Below are 20,491 nucleotides of genomic sequence, written 5' to 3' on the forward strand. Positions count from 1 at the left end.
AGCTTTTAAGTTGTGTGTCCCACCAGCTTTTAAGTTGTGTGTCCCACCAGCTTTTAAGTTGTGTGTCCCACCAGCTTTTAAGTTGTGTGTCCCACTAGCTTTTGTAGCTTTTCCTTTTTCATCTTTTCTGGATGCCGGGTGTTGAAGTGAAGATGTGGTGGTTATACTTGTGTGATATTTTGAATTTTCCATTGTTTTTTGGTAGGAGCAGTGACTGACTCTGCTAACAGCACAGGAGCCAAAAATGTGAATGCCATCCTGGTTCAGGATATTAAAGGGCAGCTGGATAGGTTTCCCACGGTTGGTGGGGGTGGTGAGGGATGCCACAGTCAAGGAAGGCAAACCAGAGCTCAGAATGAAGGTGCATCTATTAGTGAAACTCACAAGTGCCATTATACTAGAGAAAAGACTGAGTGTTCCCTTGTTTTGAAGATAAAGTGAGGTCAAAGCAAACATTACAGTAGAAATTAAAGGTCTGTCCTTTCAGAACCTCTTATAAAGGCGCGGGTGGCTTGTGGCCCAGGAAAGCATCCGGTGCTGCCTGCGTTGTATAATCCTGCAGTGCATTGTAAACTGTGTGCTAATGAAAATGGTTTGCTCTTCCACAAGTAGGTGCCTCGGCTTCACCCCTAGGAATTTTTATCTAATTGGTCTGGAGGGGGATCCGGGCATCAGGATTTTTTAAAAGCTCCCCGGGTGATTGTAACATGCAACTAGTATTGAGATTCTCTTGTAAATGGAGTATTCTTCCACCTGCTTCCCATCTGAAGTCTTGACTAGACATCCTGTTGTGTAATTCATCGCACTCTAATTATTTGAAAACTGGTTGTACTATTTGAGATACATGGAAACTCTGTTGAGGAGAATATTGACCGAAGTGGACACCTCATTTTTTTTTTACCACGTTTATTGCAATGAACAAAGGGTGTTTTCTCACTGACCTTCCGGAGAGAGATTTTTAACCTAAGATTTCTCAATCTTGGTAAAATTGACATTTGGGGCTAGATAATTCTTTATTGTGGGAGGTTGTTCTGTTTATTGTAGAATTTTTAGCAGTGTGCCTTGCCCCTACCCACTGAATGCCAGCGGTATTCTGCTGTACCCCTACAGTTGCGACAAACAAAAATGCTTCCAGACATTGCCAAGTATCTTAGGCGGAAAAGCTGCTCCTGGTTGAGAGCCACTGGCTTCAACCCATGAATAGATTGGAGGTACTTAAATTACTTAGGATCCAATTCAGCTGAAGGTTACCAAAAACCTCCCAAATAATGATGGCATCCAAAGTATACCAGCTTTTTCCCCAGATTGATTGAGGTGCACGTGACCAATAATTCTGTATATTTAAGGTGTACAGCATCATTTATTTATTTAGAGACAGGTTCTCGCTCTGTTACCCAGGCTGGAGTGCAGTGGTGCAATCACAGCTCACTGCAGCCTTGACCTTCCGGGCTCAAGGGATCCTCCCTCCTGCCTCAGCCTCCCAAAGTGCTGGGATTACAGGGGTGAGCCACCATGCCTGGCTGATATTTGATGTATGTACACATTGTGGAGTAGTTACCGCAATCAAGCTAATTAACATATCAGTTACCTCACATGGTTACCTCTTTGTGTGTGTGGTGAAAACACCTAGGATCAACTCTTAGCAGATTTCAAGTATATCATACGGTATTACCAACTATAGTCATCACGCTGTGTGTTAGCTCTCCAGGAGTTACTCACCTTTGTACCCTTTAACCGGCATCTTCCAGTCTCCCTGCCACCTTCAGCCCCTGGTAACCACCGTTCTACTCTCTGCTTTTAGGAGCTGGACTGTTTCAGATTCTACATGTATGTGAGACGATGCAGTATTTGGCTTATTTTATTTAGCAGTGTCCTCCAGGTTCACCCACATTGTTGCCAATGGCAGGGTTTCCTTCTTTGTTAAGGCTGAATAGTAAAGCAGGCAGCCCAGGACTTGTGGTATGGGGGCTCCATCCTTCTCAAGGACCCAGTCTCCTTCCAGCTCACTGCCCTGCCATCCAGAGAGTATTGTCCAGAGTTTTCATGGTCCAGGGTGGATTCTAGAATTTCACCCATCATATCGTAATTCCAGCAAGCAGGATGAAGGCAAGGAAAAAAGATGACAGAGGTTATACACTGGCTGTCTTTTTTTTGGAGACAGAGTCTCGCTCTGTCACCCAGGCTGGAATGCAGTGGCGCGATCTCAGCTAACTGCAACCTCCACCTCCCGAGTTCAAATGATTCTTCTGCCTCAGCCTTCCGAATAGCTGGGACTACAGGCATGCCCCACCACGCCAGGCTAATTTTTGTATTTTGGTAGAGACAGGATTTCACCATATTGGCCAGGCTAGTCTTAAATATGGCTGTTGTTTATTATCTATGGGATCCTGGGAAAGGGAGGGAGGCCACTGTGCCGGGATAACTTTTGTATTTTCTGTGGAGATGAGGTGTCATTATGTTGCCCAGGCTGGGTCTCAAACTTCTGGCCTCAAACTATCCACCAACCTTGGCCTCCCAAAGTGTTGGAATTACAGATGTGAGCTACCACGCCAGGCTGCAATTTTTTTTAAATAGAGAAAAGCTGATAATAACCAAAATGCCTAACAAAAAAGGTTTGGTTAAAAAGATTTTTGGTGTATCCATACAATGGAATACCATATATTGGTCATGGTGTAGCATTAGAATATTTAATTGTACTGGAAAACATTAATTATAAATTAATGAAAAGGCTCTAAGGCAATATGTATAGCATAAACCTAGTTTTATAAAACAAAAAAATTATGTTTGCATAGAAAAAGGTTATAAAGATAGTTCAAATGTTAATAGTGGTTAACTTTGAATGTTGTGCTTTGTATATTTTCTCATTTTCTTCGATGAACATATGCTACTTTAGAGAAAGTAAAAACTGGTGCAGACTGAGAAAGTCACATCTGCCCGGTCATTTATCAGACTGGCATAACAGACGCTAAAGCCACCTACAAAGTAAACAGGAAACAGTATTTCCCCTAAGTACCTGCCATGGCAGTAAAGTGTCGTGATGATCCCCTTCTTTGTGCTTTCGTATTCACTGAGAAACTTTGTTTTCAAAAATCTTCAGCTGCCACTTCCTGTTTGGAATTGTATCAGTAAGCATGACAGATTCTGCTTTTGCCGGGATGATCTAAGTCAGCTTGACACAAAGAAGCAGCTTCGATTTACGACCCAGAAGCAGAGCTGCAGTTATGGGATTTCTGGACTCAGTATGTCTATCTGACAGCTTTCAGGAAGTGAGACCCTGGATCCCCCCAGCGTTGACCCCTTTACACAGCCCTGCCTTGAACCTATCAAAATGCTGCTTCATTTAAACTTCACCTTCACTCCACTGTTCCCTAGAATCCCATAGTAATGTTATGTTTTCCCTCGTTTGGAGAGGCCCCACAGGTTCCACTACTACAGTCTCTTGCTCTTCGTGGGGGTCAACTGACCTGAGTTTGCTGGACTAGAGTGATCCTGGTGGTCTCAGGTTGACTGGGCTAAAATGCTTCTGTAATCAGGAAAAAGTAAGGCTGCTTCAAATTTATACATATTTAACAAACATATACACGTAGTACATATCTAAAGACTCAGTAACTGTATTAAGGAAGAATAATAATGAACATTGATTGAACTCTCACCGCGGGGCAGGCTGTGTTTTAAGATTTTTAAGGGTATTATCTAATTTAAGGTGTATAACAACCCTTTGAGGAAAACTTACTGTTATTACTCTTTTTTATAAATGACAATGCTTTAGTTTTAGAAAGCTTAAATCATTTTCCCAGGATGACATAGTGTGTGTTAGAAACAGGATTTGAACACAGGCCATCCAGTGTGAGAGCTCACATTCTTCATTACTCTGATACACTTTCTCACTTATCCACCAGTCCCTTTTCGTAGTGCCATGGATAGGAAAAAACTTTAGCTGAACTGACTAAAAGCATCATGGCTTTATTTATTCACACATTCTTTAACTGAAGTCCCTCTAACAAAAACATTCCTAGCCTGTGGCAACTCTGAAAACATTATTATAAAATTCTTAAGGCCAGGTGTGGTTCACGCCTGAAATCCCAGCACTTTGGGAGGCCAAGGCAGGTAGATCACTTGAGGCCAGGAGTTCAAGACCAGCCTGGACAACATGGTGAAACCCCATCTCTACAAAAAATACAAAAATTAGCCAGGCATGGTCGCGCACACCTGTAATCCCAGCATTCCAGAGGCTGAGACACGAGAATCGCTTGAACCTGGGAGGTGGAAGTTGCAGTGAGTTGAGATTGCACCACTGCACTCCAGTTTGGGTAACAGAGCGAGACTCCGTCTCTAAATATAAATAAAAATAAAAATTCTTTGGTTTTTCATAGGCACTTGTAATATGTATGATATTCTACTCCATAATCTTGCTAATTTTTATAAAACATTGTTTTAAACCATTTATCACATTGCATACCTGAGACTAAGGTTTGGCCAGCCTTTGACTCTCCCATGAAATTACAGCATGTGCATGTCCGGACAGGCTGGAGGGCAGTGGCGCAATCTCAGCTCACTGCAACCTCCACCTCCCAGATTCAAGTGATTCTCCTGCCTCAGCCTCTCGAGTAGCTGGGACTGCAGGTGCCGGCCACCATGCCCGGCTAATTTTTTTTTTTTTTTGTATTTTAGTAAAAACAGAGTTTCACCATGTTGGCCAGGCTGGTCTTGAACTCCTGACCTCAAGTGATCTACCAGCCTCAGCCCCCCAAAGTGCTGGGATTACAGGCATGAGCCACCCTGCCTGGCCTCGAATCTATGAATATCTAAAGTGATCACTCTGAATTGCTGTGCAGCGTTTCAGTGAGTTTGAGATTGTTGGGAACCGTTCAGAAACACAAACTTGCTCTTTTTATTTAGCCAGTTGTGAAATACCAAAGAGAGATGAGGTGGCCGCTCTGGGGAGCAGATGGCAGTTATCTTTGTGCGGCTTTTCCTTATCACTGGGACAAAGGATACTATAGGTAGGATCTTGCCAGAGTTGGAAAACAGCTGAATTCTTGTTATGCCCCTTCTCCCTAATACTTGACTTTACATTATTTTGCAAAATATATACCAACAATCTGTGCACTTTGATCAAGGGAAAGTATACAAATATCAACCCTCCTGATTCTTGAACCGAACTCAGCACTTGCAAAGTCGTATTCTCCTCTGGAGAAAGAAAGCCAAGTGAGTGCCAGGTAACTCTGGAAGCCCGTGTCCTCAAGGATAGCCAGCATTTGGATATGTTTGGATGTATATATTGTATAGTTTTGTTGAGAAAACAACAAGAATGAAAAAGTCGATTATTTCCTCTTGATATCCAGTAACAGTGAATTAAACAAATTCAATAATCATCTTCAGATACCCACTATGTGCAAAGTGCTGTGTGCAGAAGGTCTGGTGAGTACTAAGATGAACTGGTTACACTCCTTGGATTCCACCCCCTGCCATCAAGTGTTTGCAGTCCAGCACAAGAGACCCATGTGACTATAAGTAGCTAAGTAGGAAGCAAGATCCTAAGACTGGAAGTGGAGTGTAAAGCACCAAGGAAGTGGGTAGGAGCAAATATTTTATTCTACAGCAGGGAAATCTTAAGAAAGCTTCAGAGAGGAATGGCCATGAATGGAGTGTTGAATAAGAGTTAACGGGATTTCAGTAGATAAGGGGAAGTGATGGTGTGCAGGAAGAAACAGGAGTACTGTTAAGAAGGAGAAATATTAATGAGAAGGGAGTCAGGAAAGACCTGGAGTGTGTTCATGCTATCACATTTGGTCTGGTTTGGCAGAAACAGTATGCAGGAGGGATATAGAAGGCAGTAAAGCTGGAAAGATGATCTGGCATTGGCCATACTTATGTACTTAAAATAACCCTAGAGAAGATAAGTATTAACCTCTATTGAATTTTAGAGTAGCAGGAAAATGGTTAGGAGCATGAGCTTTAGAAGCCAGGCAGCCCTGGATTGTCATTCCGTCTCTAGGACTGAAAAGCAATGGGACCTTGTATAGATCTCGTATGAGATCTCATAGATCTCATAGAATTCTAATTTCCTTCTCTGTAATGTGGATGTAACTATAGCACCTTATTATGAGGGTTAAGTGAGATAATGTAAATTAAAATATCGAAACAGGTACCCAGTACAATCTATGAATGCTAGCTGGTATTACATTATAATTTTGTGGTTTCCTTAAAACAAATCTTTAACTCTTTACTCGGATGGTGTGTATTTTCTTTGGTACCCTTGATGACTCATTTGTTCCAAAGCATGAATCACTAAGAATATCAAAAGAATAAATTGTTCAGAATATTATTTGTACCTGTTAAGTGTTAGAAATGTTGACTCTTGTTAATTTAGCTCATTAATATCTATTGAGTGCCTACCATATGTTTAGTGCCAAGCTATATGCTACAGGAGAATATAAGACAGAACTCCTGTGTTTAAGAGGCTCTTGATCTAGTTGGGGAGAAAAAAGTAGTATATCTTTATTATACATAAAACTATGGTTTTGTAGTTTTCAGCCTGCATTCTTAGGCTCAAAAGTGTGTCAGCATTCTTTGAAGGTGTATTAGGCCTTGAAATGTCTGGGCACACAGTGTTCTTTGTTCACAGCATTCCTTGTGGAAGTGTGACTCTAAAACAGCAATATGAAAGAGTAAATAGATACTACTATAGAGCAGAAGTAATTCAGGATTTCAGAGAAGACAGATATTGGTGTGCATTATAGGGATGGGGAAGACTTGAGGGAAGAAGTAATATATGTAAGATCTAGGTAGGTGGACAAGTAGGAAGACTGCCTTCCAGCAGGAAACAAAGCGTAAGACTGTAGTTTTGAGAGGGCAATATAGAAACCAGCCAGGCTTAATTAGGTTCACATTCATAGGGAGAAAAAAAAATGAAGTTGTTGGATAACAGAGCTAGTGCCAAGTTGTGAAGGGAATGCAGGCAGGAATGTGGGGCTATTCATTTGGGGAGGTGCAGGGGGTATTGAACAAGTGAGAGATGAGGAGAGTGGTCCCGTAGGAGGGTGTATTGACAGGTGCCCAGGATGGTTTGGATGGGAGAGAGGACTGAAGTCAGGGAGACAGATCATTTAGCCATTGCAGTGACCCACTCAGGAAAGAAGGCAGCCTGAAATGGTGGTAGCCGAAGGTAGAGTAAGCAAGGAGCTTGTTTAAAGGCATTCAAAGGACCATCCACAGGGCTTTAAAACTGCTGTTTATTGGTAGTGTAGATACCTAAGATGATTTTGAGAAGGATGATGGTACTAGTAGAGAAATGGAGAGGTAAGGAAACCTTACTATGGAAGAAAGAAGGTTAGTTCAGTTTGAATAGGCTTAGGTACATAGGTAGATAGATAAAACAGCTTAGAAAAAGTTAAAAATGACTTATAAGTCTACCATTTTAACACAACTGCCCTTCATTTCATCTCTATTTTGTCTCGTACTTCTGGCTCATATATACACAAAGATACATATCTGCCATCATAAATGTATGTGCCATTTTGCATTTTAAAAATTAATCTGTCCTAAACATCTATTTTCCTGTAGTGTTTATTATTATAAGTATTACTGGCTGGATGCTTTCTGTTTAATCTGATATGTCCTGAAAGCAAGGACCATATTGGTGGTGTTCATTTCTGTCTGTCTAGAACATAAGAAAAGATTAAGAAGCGTTTGTTTAATGAAAGCATTATTGGCCGTACTCATTATTGACCATGAGTATTTTCATGTGTTTCTTTGTAGAACTTTCTACAACAAACATGTATATGATAGTTTGGGCTTTGGGTTTTTATTTTTGTTTTTTTCTTTTGTTAAACTGTTACCTTATGATAAATTCTTGAAATTGGAATTGCTGTGTGGAAGCACGTTAAGTCTTCCTCAGAAAGCTCTCTATCTGTTGGAGTGGCATTTGGCCACAAGACAACTTGACATGCAGCAACTTACATGAAGCAGGTGTTTATTTTTCCCATGTCGCCACATGTCCTGAGATTGGTAGTTGGGGGCTGTTTTGATGGTTCATTATGTCATTGGAACCCTGAACTCCTCCTGTCTTCTTATTGCATCATCCTTAGCTTGTAGTTTTTGTTTTTGTGTTTTTGAGACAGGGTCTTGCTCTGTTGCCCAGGCTGGAGTGCAGTAACACAATCATAGCTCACTGCAACCTCAACCACCCAGGCTCAAGTGATCCTCCTGCTTCAGGCTCCTGAGTAGCTGGTACTACAGGTGTGCACCACCATGCCCAGCTAATTTTTTTTTTATTTTTAGTAGAGACAAGATCTCCCTTTGTTTCCCAGGCTGGTCTCAAACTCCTGGGCTCAAGTAATCCTCCCATCTCAGCCTCCCTAAGTATTAGGATTATAGGCATAAGTCACTACACCTGGCCTTTTTCTGTTTTGGGGTTTGTTTTGTTTTTTGAAGAAACAGGGTCTTGCTCTGTCATCCAGGCTGGAGTGCAGTGGCACAATCATAGCTCACTGTGACTTTGAACTCTTGGTTCCAATGGATCCTTCTGCCTCATCCTCCAGAGTAGCTAGGACTACCGGCACGCATCACCACTCCCAGCCAACTTTTTAATTTTTTGTAGAGATGAGATCTCACTATACTGCTTAGGCTCTTGAACTCCTGGCCTCAAGCAGTCCTCCTGCCTCAGCCTCCTAAAACGTTGGGATTACAAGTGTGAGCCACTGTGCCCGGCCTAGCCTGTGGCTTTTACCCTCATGATTGTAAGGTACTGCTGTGCCTTTAGCCAATTGCATCCTTGTTTTACACAGAAAAATGAGGGAAAGATGAGGACTAAAGTTGGAAAGGGCTTTTCTGTGGAGGCTGCTTTTAGCCCACTTTCCTGGAATCCCTGCCCAGTGACTTTTGCCTATCTCCAAGGCTAGAATGATATCACCTGGCCATCTCTGACTGCTGGGGAGAGAGCTAGCCTTTTTAACTTTCCCTGATAAAACTGTAGGTCACTTAGCAAGGAAGGAAGGGAGACTGGACGTTGGGCAGGCAGCCGGCAGCGTCTGCCACCATCTCTGGCTGGCATGCCAATACTGATCCTGACAGCCTGCTCTGAGGTCATGAGAGTCAAGCACTGATGTTTTATTATCCTAATGAAAAAATAAGATGCAAATTTGTGAGGAGTCTGTGAGTAGCTATGACTAAGATAAATTTGTCTCTCCTCTGGGTTTTAGTTGAAAGCAAAAGAATGTATGTAATTGTATACTCTAAAAGCCAGCCATATATAACATTAAATCTTAGAACACGGCACGGCTTGTGTTCAAAGTAAGAATTAATGTTAAATAATTTTATTACCAGCAGATGAAATTAATTCATATAATTAAGGGCTAGGAAACACTGAGGATAAGCCAGTTTGATTAGGGCAATACTTAGTAATCATTAAAGGGCACTTAAGAATTTGGATTTGTAAAAGCATTGAGTTTATGGTTAAAATAGCTACAACTACAGGGTTGTACTCAGCACTTAAAATGTAGAATTTTATTTGTTTTTCCTGACTTGGAGGTCTTCTTAGACACACATATATATAGCTGGTGCTCTAATCTCATGCTTCTCAGCTCTCCATGTGCCTTAGAATTGCCAGGGGAACTTTAAAAATATTGATGCGAGTCCTGGCGCAGATATTTTGATTCTGTTGGGCTGGGGACCGTCTTCTAAATGAGAAGCAATGAGGCAGTGCACTCAGGTGGGGCAGTGGGGCTGCCCGGGAGAGGACAGCTTTGAGAACGACTGAAGACGGCACCATCCAGTAGAACTTTCTGCAGTGAAGAAAATGTTCTACTCGCACCGCCCAGCGTGGTCCACAAGTCACAGGTACTGTGGATCATTGGAAATGTGGCTAGTGTGATTGAGGAACTAAACGTTTGTTAGTTTAATTGGATAGCCACCTGTAGCTCGTGATCACCTTATTGGACAGCGCAAATGTAAGAAGTGGAATCAGCTCTGCTCACGTGGGAGTGTGGAGGAGAGGGAGGCTGAGCGTAACCTCAGAGTTTCTACAGCAGTTATGCTTCTGGTATGGGGAACAGAGTGGGGGTGAGGAGGCTCGTGGTGTTTACATGAGGGCCTCAGAAGTGACTAGCACGTGGTGTGGGGCCCGGCCTATTGCAGATGCTCAGTCCCTGTTGATTATTTTAATGAGCCGTGGGCAGGATTCAGCTCCCGTGTGATATTTGTTTAGTATAAAGACAGAAGTTATTTCTGAAAATAGTATTTTCTTCCTCTTAAATCTTTTTTCCTTTTCTCTTTTTAAAAATCAGGTATCAAATTGTAGTGGAAATAATCCAAGCGACTACAATCAGCAGTTTTCCCCAACTGAAGAGGCACAAAGGTAAGAGCGGGTTTGTTTTCTTCAGTTCCGCATCTGAAAGGGCAGCCTGAGCCCCGGGCTTCTCCCTCCTGTCAGGTCTTTGGCAAATAGGAGCTTTTCTGGCTTACATTTAAATATTTCAATTTATTAGAACAATTTATTAGAACAATATTGTATTATTATAACAATACAATACTATTAGAGAAGTAAATATAATTTCATCCTAACAAAAACCTTTGTTTGTATTTCTGTATTCCCGTATAAACTTTATTCAGCTGCAGTCATAATTTTTAGAAGGTTAGAATCATTCAGTATATAATGTTTCTGTTCTGTTTTTAAATTAAACACGATTACATAATTCTTTTTCACATATTGAAATTTAATATTTCTATCTTGAAACATCATCTTGATGGTCATTTAAATGACTCCAATAAGTTGAGATTTCATAATTTACTTAATCTTTTCCTTTATTTTCCTTTTTAAGCATTTTTTAAAGGAATTATAAAATATTTTTCCTTTATTTAAGCGTCGGATTGCTAATAGCTTTTTCTGTCTTTCCACTCTTGTGTTGTAGTTTTGTTGGGGGGCGGGGAGGGTGGCATACGTATATACACACACACACACACACACATATATACATATATATATATATATAGCTCTATCTTTTCTTCCTGTTTGTTTCTCTTCCAGTGAAGTAAGATTCTTTCTCAGGCAGGATACCGAAGAATGATTAAGGTGTGAGGATGGCTCTCAACTCCCTTGTAGTTTGCCTGATGCTAGAATATTCCCCCTTGCATATACAAAGGTAGAGAATGTGTAAAATCTAGAGTGCAGAGCAGGTCTTGCTTTGCAGCTGAGGGGCAGCCAACACGGCTTCCACCTGGAAGAACAGACATTCCACAAAAACCTCCAGGCCTGCTCCAGTCTCTGCCAAGGAGAGGAAGTAGAGTGCTAAAAGAACAGGGAAGAGCTGGGCCAAAGACATTAAAGCATGCTTTCAGGTTTCTCATCAGCACACAGAAGCAAAGGAAGCTCGGGCTGGGGACTTGGACCTGGACTCGCTCCCTGAGCCTGACGGAAGGTAGGAGCAAGTAGAAAGCAAACACAGGTATAGACTATGAAGAGGCACTGATTCCTCAGCTCAGCCTGTAAGGAAGCCTGTGCAGGTATGTCCATTCAGCAGTGTTTACTGAGCACCTGCCGCGTGGTAATGATACGCTAGTAAACAAAACCAAACCTCTGCTCTCTGATTCCCCAAACTAGGCCGGGAGGAAGTTAGACAATCACCAGAAAATATGTGGTGATTTCAGATGGTCACAGGGTTCCTTGGAGAAAAACAAAGTTGGGATGCGGGGAGCCCTGGTAGGGAGCGCTGGTTCTGCTGCAGGGGAGGCTAATTCTGCATTCAGTTAGTGAGTTGGGGAAGACCTCACTCAGATGGTGAGCTTTGAGCAGTGATCTGGAAGCCTTGGGGTATCTGGAGAAGGGCAGGTGCCAAATCCTGATGCAGAAGCTTGCAGGGTTTATGGAAACTGATGGGGCTGAAGAAAGGGAGAGAAGCCAAACACGAGCTCAGAGAGGCGGCAGGGAACCCAGTCACAAGGGCCTGACTGGTACTGCGGGGACTTGGGATTTTACTCTGAATGAGGACGTCTTTAAATGGGCTTTTGAGCTAAGGAGACTTGATCTGATGAATTGCTACAAGAGCGTGGACTCTGTTCCTCTCCTTTTTATCATTGTTCTTGCAGAGAAGATGCTTCACTTCCAGACAGATGGGTAACTGTTTGAAAGGGAACACTGCAGAGGCATGCCCTCTTGCCTCTGTAATCTTCTTTAGTGCCCCTCTTTGAGTTCAGTCAGCAAAATACCTTTCTTATTTTGTTATTCCATTAGTTCGCTAGGGCTGCCATTAAAAAGTGCAAGCTGGGTGGTTTTAACAACAGAAATTAATTTTCTCACAGTTTTGGAGGCTGGAATCCCAAGACCAAGGTGTCAGCAAGGTAGTTCCTTCTGAGAGCAGTGAGGAAGGACCTGCTCCAGGCCTCTCCCTGTCTGCAGATGGCCATCTTCTCCTTGTGTCTTCACATTGTCCTTTTGTACCTGTCTTTCCTTCATGTCTACATTTTCTGTTCTTACAAGGATACCAGTCATATTGCATTGGGGCCCACCTAATGACTGCATTTTAACTTGATTGACTCGGCAAAGACTCTGTCTCCAAATAAGGTCACATCCTAAGGTACTTGACGTTAGTACTTCAGCATCTGAATTTATTTTGGGAGTGCGGGAAGGACACGATTCAGCCCGTAACAGTTATGTTATAGACATTCTCAGTGATGCTTGATTCTTTCGTGTCTGTGTTTTCCGTTTAAGCTGTCCTTGCAACTCTTTTGGGTATCCCGGCTTCCTTCTGTGATTTAAGCACTGAGGAAAAGACAAACAAACTGAGCACTCTTGGGGCCTTGGAGCCATTTTGCCTGGGACAGAAAACATTGAATACTGGTTTCATTGCTTCTCTGAGGTCACTGGTTAGCAGTGATTGTCACCTCCGGCCTCTGTGTCCGCATAGTATAATGCTGCAGTGACTTTAATCTTCCTGCTTTTTGCACAGTTAAACTGCTTAGATAAACTCTTACTTGCTTTGTGCTTAATACAAAATTTTAGCATGAGAATGTGTGTACATGTTTATATATAAGGACAAAGTGACTGGCAAGAATTTAGTCTTAATATGGTATATTCTGGTTGAATTTTAATTATAACTGAAGCGTTTGGTTTATTGTAAGTATTAGTTTCTCTCTGCCCAAAATGATCAAAAAGGTCAGAATGTAGTTTAAAGAGAATGTATTCAAGTTCAGAAGTTGAAGGCTACAGACAGGGACACACTGCCAGGTTGCCTTGAGTGCTGCATAGAACAAAAGAGAGGCTCACGTTGTTAAAGAGAAAACACAAATCAGGAAAGGGGGCAATTACAAATGTTGTCAGGAATTCTCGTGGGTTTACAGAAACAACATTGGTTAGTGCTTGGCTGTTCATAGTTAAACTGGAACGTGTATGGCATTTTATGACTGCTTGGCGTTAGGCTAGAGCCTGAATAGAAGTGGCTTCAAGAAGTAATTGTTTAGCTCATGGGGAAGTGTGACATGACCTCTGTTACATTCTAAATGCCTTTCTGGCCCTGGTCATTTAAAGGAGCTCACATTCCTTAGAAAAAACGTTTTTCTTTTGGGGAGAAGAGGGTTAATTGTGGTGAAATATACGTAACAAAATTGACCATTTTCAAGTGTACAGTTCTGTGGCATTAATTACTTCCATACTGTTCTGTAGCCATCATTACCATCCATCTCCAGAACTTTTCATCTCCCAAACTGAAACTTCATACCCGTTAAACAATAACTCCGCCTTCCCCACTCCCCTCAGCCCATGGCAGCCACCGTTCTACTCTCTGTCTCTCTGAATTTGACAAGTCTATGTACCTCGTATAAGTAGAATCATACAATATTTAAAAGGTTCTTCTGTCTCAATTCCTAGAGCTGCCATGGCAAAGTACCACAAACTGTCTGGCACAAACAACAAAAATGTATTCTCTCACCGTTTTGGAGGCAAGAAGTCTAAAACCAAGGCTGTGGCAGGGCCACGCTGCTTCTGAGCACGCTGCGGGAGTCTTCCGTGTCTGTGTGTTAGCTTTCCATGTTGCTGGCAATCCTTGGTGTTCCCCGGCCTGGAGATGTATCACTGCAATCCCTGCCTCAGTCGTCACGTGATATTTTTCTCTGGTTTTTGTGTCTCTGTTTTCTTAAAAGGGGCGCTAGTCATATTGGATCGGGGCCCACCCTGATTAAGCATGACTTTATCTTAACTTGATCACATCGGCAAAGACCCCATTTCCGAATAAGATCGCTTCAGTAGGTATGGGGGCGGTTAGGACTTCAACATATCTTTTTGAGAGCACGATTCAACCCACTGCATTTTAACTGGCAAGTTCAAGTATAGCATTTAGTTCCCTTTTTTGTGTGTGAAAATGCTGGAAATATTTCTTTTTAGCAAGCTTTCTGACCACATTAAGAATTTCTGCCTTTTCTCCTTTTGGGTTAATTCTGGTATCAGTATTTAGCTTTTTCTACATTAGTCTCTTTTATGACTATAATAGGGTTCAAAGTTAGGAAAACACGCTTTGGCAAAAAGTAGACTAGCTGGAACTGTGTAGGTAATTCCAGCCACCGCGTGCCTTCGTGTCCAGAACAAGACAGGCTCCATGGAGTCAGTGCTCTGGCAAATGGTGTGGGTCTAGTAAGAAAGAAGGGAAGCACAGTGACGAGGGGAAAAAGTAAATTGGACTTCTTTAAAAATGAAGAACTTGGCTGAGTGTAGTGACTCTTCTATGATCCCAGCACTTTGTGGGGACCAAGGAGGGAGGATTACTAGAGGACAGCAGTTTGTTTGTTTGTTTGTTTCAGACAGAGTTTCGCTCTTGTCACCCAGGCTGGAGTACAATGACGCAGTCTCGGCTCACTGCAATCTCCACCTCCCAGGTTCAAGTGATTCTCCTGCCTCAGCCTCCCAAGTAGCTGGGATTACAGGCACCCACCACCATGCCTGGCTAATTTTTTTGTATTTGTAGTAGAGGTGGGGTTTCACCATGTTGGCCAGGCTGGTTTTGAACTCCTGACCTCAGGTGATCCACTTACCTCCACCTCCCAAAGTGCTGGGATTACAGGCGTGAGCCACCGTGCCCGGACATGGACAGGAGTTTTGAGGCCAGCCTGGGCAACACAGAAAGACCTTGTCTCTACAAAAAAATTTTTTAAAATTATCCAGGCATGGTGGTGCACACCTGCAGGCCCACTTGCTTGGGAGGTTAAGCTGGGAGGATTGCTTGAGCCCAGGCGGTCAAGGCTACAATGAACTGTGATCATCCCACTGTACTCCAGCCTGGGTGACACAGCCAGACCCCATCTCAAAAATAAGAAATGAAAAACTTATGTTTGTCAAGGGGCATTATCAAGAAAATGAAAAGACAGCTCACAGAATGGAGGAAAAATATCTGTAAATCATGTATCTGATAAAGAGGTTGTATCTATAATATATAAAGAACTCTTATAACTCAGTACACAAAAGAGCGATAACCCAGTTGAAACTAACACAAGACATAAGTTCGTACCTTCCAGGGTAGCTAAAATGAAAGAGACAAGAACTGTTGGTAAGGATATGGAGAAATTGGAAACCTTTCACATTGCTGTTGGAAATGGAAAATAGAAGACAATTTGGCAGTTCCTCAAAATTTTAAACATAGAATTACCATGTGACCTAGCATTTCTACTCCTAGGTGTATACCCAAGAGAAATGAATTTGTATCTCCACAAAAAACTGGAATGTTTATAGTAGCATAATTTATAATAGACAAAAATTGGAAACAACCAAGTCACCATCAACAATGGATAAACAAAATGTGGTATATCTAGACAATGGAGTATTTTTCAACAATAAAAAGGAATAAACTTTGAAAACCTTATGCCACGTGAAAGAAACCAGAAGCAATAGGGCACATATTGCATGATTTCATTTATATGAAATGTCCAGAATAGGCAAATCTATAGACAGAAAGCAGGTCACTTTCCAGTGTATGTTGCTAAGATGTTTTAATGTAATATTTACATTATATTTTTATTTATTTATTTTTTGAGACAGAGTCTTACTCTGTAGCCCAGGCTGGAGTGCAGTGGCGTGATCTCGGCTCACTGCAAGCTCTACCTCCCAGGTTCATACTATTCTCCTGCCTCAGCCTCCCCAGTAGCTGGGACTACAGGTGCTTGCCACTACACCTGGCTAATTTTTTTTTATTTTTAGTAGAGACGGGGTTTCGTTGTGTTAGCCAGGATGGTCTCGATCTTCTGACCTCGTGATCCACCCACCTTGGCCTCCCAAAGTGCTGGGATTACAGACGTGAGCCACTGCGCCTGGCCCATATTCATAATTTTATAGTAATGAAAACATTTCAAAATAGTGCTATGAGGGATTGCAGCACTAACAGAGTTAGAAAACAATGTAAAACACAATTGTTTATAAACAGAAAATGAAAAAATAGACAAATGATGAAGACTTTAAAAAATATCTTTGGAGTATTCCAACTAGGAGGCTGATGCACCAAGTAGGAATAAGGTATTGAAATCTAGGACCTGGATAATGCTAGTGAAAAGGAAGGGATTGATAAGGAAGATCATGAAGGACAACAGCATGCTTAGCGACTCGCGGAAGATGGAACAAAGGATCCAAGACAATGATAGTGCCAGTGCGATCTGCTGACTTTACAGAGGAGGGAACAGCGGTCAGTCAGTCTAAATCACTTTGATCAAAAGGAGTAAGCATCAAGCACGCATAAATGCAGCTCAAAACACTTTGCTCAGCGAGGCCATCCCTTCTAGTCAATGTGTCGCATTCCTGCAGGTTGATGAGATCAAGTTTGGGGTATAAAAGAAAAAGCCCTAGCACAGGAATTTGGGGGCCTTGGTTCAAGTTCACTTGTGCTGCTAGCTTCCTGATGGAATCTGCACAAGTCATTTTATTTCTCCAGGACTCAATGTTTTTCCTCTTTAGATTGAGTGCTCTAGATAATCATAAAGGGTTCTCAGTGAAGATATTGAAAGAGTCAGGGGTTACGTAGGGGTTTGGTCTCGGACATCCTGGACTTGGGGCAAGAGGGGCGTAGGAAAGTCCTCATTTGGCATTTCTAAGCTGGGATCCATGCTGTGGAGAGAGAACAACCCTGAAGACAAATATTTGGAAGTTACATTATAGAGACAGTAGTTAATAGTCTTCTGTTTCTGCGCTTTCCAGGTCAAGTATCAGTAAAGCTGATGCTGCTGCATTATTAGAGCAGAACAATCACTTCACAATCTGAAGTGACTTCCGCTAATTCATTACACCATCTGTTGTCTCCCCATTAAAATTCATATGTAGGTGCTTTCCATTTTAAGTAAGTTATAATTTAAGTGCAGATACTTTTTCTAAGGAAAAATAAGAACAAATTTAGCATTCCTCCTTGTCGTTTTTCTTTTAACTCAGTATGAGTAACTTATTGGATGTTACGGGAAGTCATTCTTGTATTTCTGTGATCTTTGGAGTTTTGATGTATGGCTGGCAAATAAAAGTCTAATTTATAGAATGCTTCTAGACAGCTGCATTAAAAATAGCTATGTCATTGTTTCTCAGATTGTCCTTCCCTTTAATTTATTTCAATAAGAATGTGTTTCCGCCCCTCCCGTAAAAGTCATTAAAGGTAAATTTTTAGCATTAAAAAATCTCCCCAAAATATAATTATTGAGTTGTTTTTGAAGATCTTTGCATTTTGGAGGTAGTGTGATCTAGTGAAAATCAGACAAAGAACCAGAGAAAAGTTAGTCGTAAGTAATTTTGTTTCCAATGTTCTTTCTCCTTATTGCTGCATTCTTTTTTATAAGTGGGAAACTGAGGAAGTTTAAAAGAAGAATGAACAGATGGACGATCCTAGGAATGTTTAGTATTGTACCTAGAGATGGGATCTCTATTTGTGAATGTAGTGTATATTAATACACACACAATATAAATATGGTTTTGTTCCATATAAAGATGTTTCTGGTGAGTCTTTTTATTTGAGACAGGGTCTGGCTTTGTCACCCACACTGAAGTGCAGTGGTGCAATCACAGCTCACTGCAGCCTTGACCTCCCGGATTCAAGCGATCGCTTCCCGAGTAGCTGGGATGACAGGTGCACACCACCGCGTCCAGCTAGTTTTTGTATTTTTGTGGAGATGGGGCTTCACCACATTGCTCAGGCTGGTCTCAAACTCGTGGGCTCTATCGATCTGCCCACCTCAGCCTCTCAAAGTGCTGTAATTAATCTGAGCCACCACACCTGGCCTGACAAGTCTTTTTGAATCGTAATTGATATTGTGATGTGAGAGATGATATGCAATTGTGAAAATACTTTGAGGATTTAAAGAAAAAATGCCATATAACAGATTGGGAGACATGACCTGATTGTGTACCCTCTGCAACCTTAAGGGATTAACCACTGTCTCACTCCATTCCTGCTGCTATAACAAAATACCACAAACTGGGTGTTTGTTATGAAGAAGAGAAATTTGTTTCTTACTTATCTGGAGTTTGGGAATCCAGGATCAAGGCTGTGGCATTCAGTGGCTGGTGAGGGCTGCGTTCCACTTCCAAAATGGCACCTTCTTACTGCATCTCCTGGAGGGGACAAATGCTTGCTGTGTCCTTGCATGATGGAGGGACATAAGGGCCTAGCTAGTTCTCTCTGCCCTTTTATAAGGCACCGATTTCATTTCATCCTGGCCTCATCGTCTCCTATAGGCCCCACCTGATAATTCTGTGGGGCGTGAGTTTCAACATGAATTTTGGAGGGGACGCAAACATTCAAACCACAGCACCAGCTAACTCTGTAATGCCTTTTTTCAGGATGACATAAGACAAACTGTAGAGCTCTTTACTTTGTATATTTAGGACAGTTCAAAATAAGGCTTTTGAGGCTCCAGCACACTCCAGAAAATCCACCCAAAACTGCACGTTTTAGGTTCACAGTAGCTTGGTTTGTCTTAGAGAGAGAAACGTTACTCTCCTTAATAAGGTGGAAATTTTCATTTGATTTTTTTCTTGATGGCCTTTTTCTTTTGGAATTTCGGTCTTTTAAAGAAATTAAGTATGATTTTAAAAATCTTTGGTGCCTCAGCTAGTTTAATTTTAATACAATTAATTCTGGGGAAAATAAACGAAATCACAGAACTAAAAAAAAGTGTTTTTTTGAGACCAGCGAAGTGTCAGGTCTTTGTCCTATGGGCAACAAAATTACTTTAGGTGTAATTAGAGGGAAAGCTTTTTACAGAAAACTTAAGAAGTACTAAACAGTTTGAAACAATTAGTCTCTGGAGTTTTAGTTTGCTCATAAAATTTTCTTTTCCCTGCCCTTATTTTATCATCCAAACCTGGCCACATGTTTTGAGTGAGGCCTAAAATTTACCCACTGATTACATCAGCTGCCTGTTGGTCATAGAATTTGGGGAGCTTAGTGAGTCTAACTGGCTAATTTCAATGAACTTTTTTCAGTGTTCATCTTCTTTGACCTTTTCTGCAGCATCTGATATTGTCGACTACTCAGTCTTCTTGAAATTCCACTTGCCTGGGCTAACGCTCCCTGTCTTATTCTAGTTCTTTGTTGGTTTGTTATTCTGCTTATTTTCTTTACTCCATTCAGCTTTTAAATGTTGGAGTTCTTCAGAGTTTTTTCCTCTTTTATACCTAATTATTTTATACCTGTGCTGCCTAATATAATTGCCGTGGGCTACATGTTACTATTTAAATTTAAATTAATTAAAAGTAAGTACAAATTCGGTTCCCCAGTTACATCAACCACCTTTCAAGTACTCAGTAACCACATGTGGCGACTATATTGGATAGTGAGTTATGAATACTTCCATCATTGCAGAGGTTATGTTGGGTAGCACTGCCCTGCTCTAATCCTTTCCCTTATCTGTATGCTGAAGACTCCAAATTTCTGTCTGTGGAGATCCTGTACCTTTCTACTTAATCTCTGCCATCTCAACAGTTTTGTTTGGATATCTCAAAAGTGGCTGCAAATGAAAATATCCACATAAAGCCTCACAGAGCTGGGCACCTTCTGCAATTTCTTGCCTCAGTGAATGGCATCATCATCTGTCTTAGTCAGTTCAGGCTGCTGTCACATAATGCCACCGACTGGGTGGCTTAAACAACGTGTATTTCTTACAGGCTAGAGGCTGGGAGGTCCAAGATCAAGGTACTGGCAGATCTGGTGTCTGATGAGGGCCCTCTTGCTGGTTTGCAGATGGCCTCCTTGCTATATCCTCATATGGTATGGTAGAAGGAGAATTCTAGTCTCTTTTCTCTTTGCATAAGGCCTGTAATTCCATTGTAGGGCTTCTGCCTTCATCATCTCATCTAAATGTTTCAAAGTCCCTACCTCCTAATGCTGTCTTATTGGAAGTTAACATTTCAGCAGATAAATTTTAGAGGAACGCATTCAGTCCATAACACCATCTATTCATACAAGTCACAAACCTGAGTCCACCTTGTTGATTCCTTCTCACTTGTATACTTTATCCGGGCCATTATTATGCAGATGGACCA

The 20,491-nt window shown here is 41.6% G+C and overlaps 1 protein-coding gene across 1 annotated transcript in view; it reads left to right on the forward strand.

Annotated features, from left to right (window-relative positions):
• Nucleotides 1-20,491, forward strand: part of SNX25 (sorting nexin 25) — a 163,053-nt gene that overhangs the window by 73,035 nt on the left and 69,527 nt on the right. The window contains exon 6 of the mRNA XM_012000177.1: nt 10,287-10,357. Coding sequence (XP_011855567.1) covers nt 10,287-10,357 — 71 coding nt within the window. The remainder of the gene's footprint in view (nt 1-10,286; nt 10,358-20,491) is intronic.

This window comes from Mandrillus leucophaeus, unplaced genomic scaffold (assembly GCF_000951045.1).
Source record: "Mandrillus leucophaeus isolate KB7577 unplaced genomic scaffold, Mleu.le_1.0 Scaffold62, whole genome shotgun sequence".
NCBI classification, from domain to species: domain Eukaryota; kingdom Metazoa; phylum Chordata; class Mammalia; order Primates; family Cercopithecidae; genus Mandrillus; species Mandrillus leucophaeus.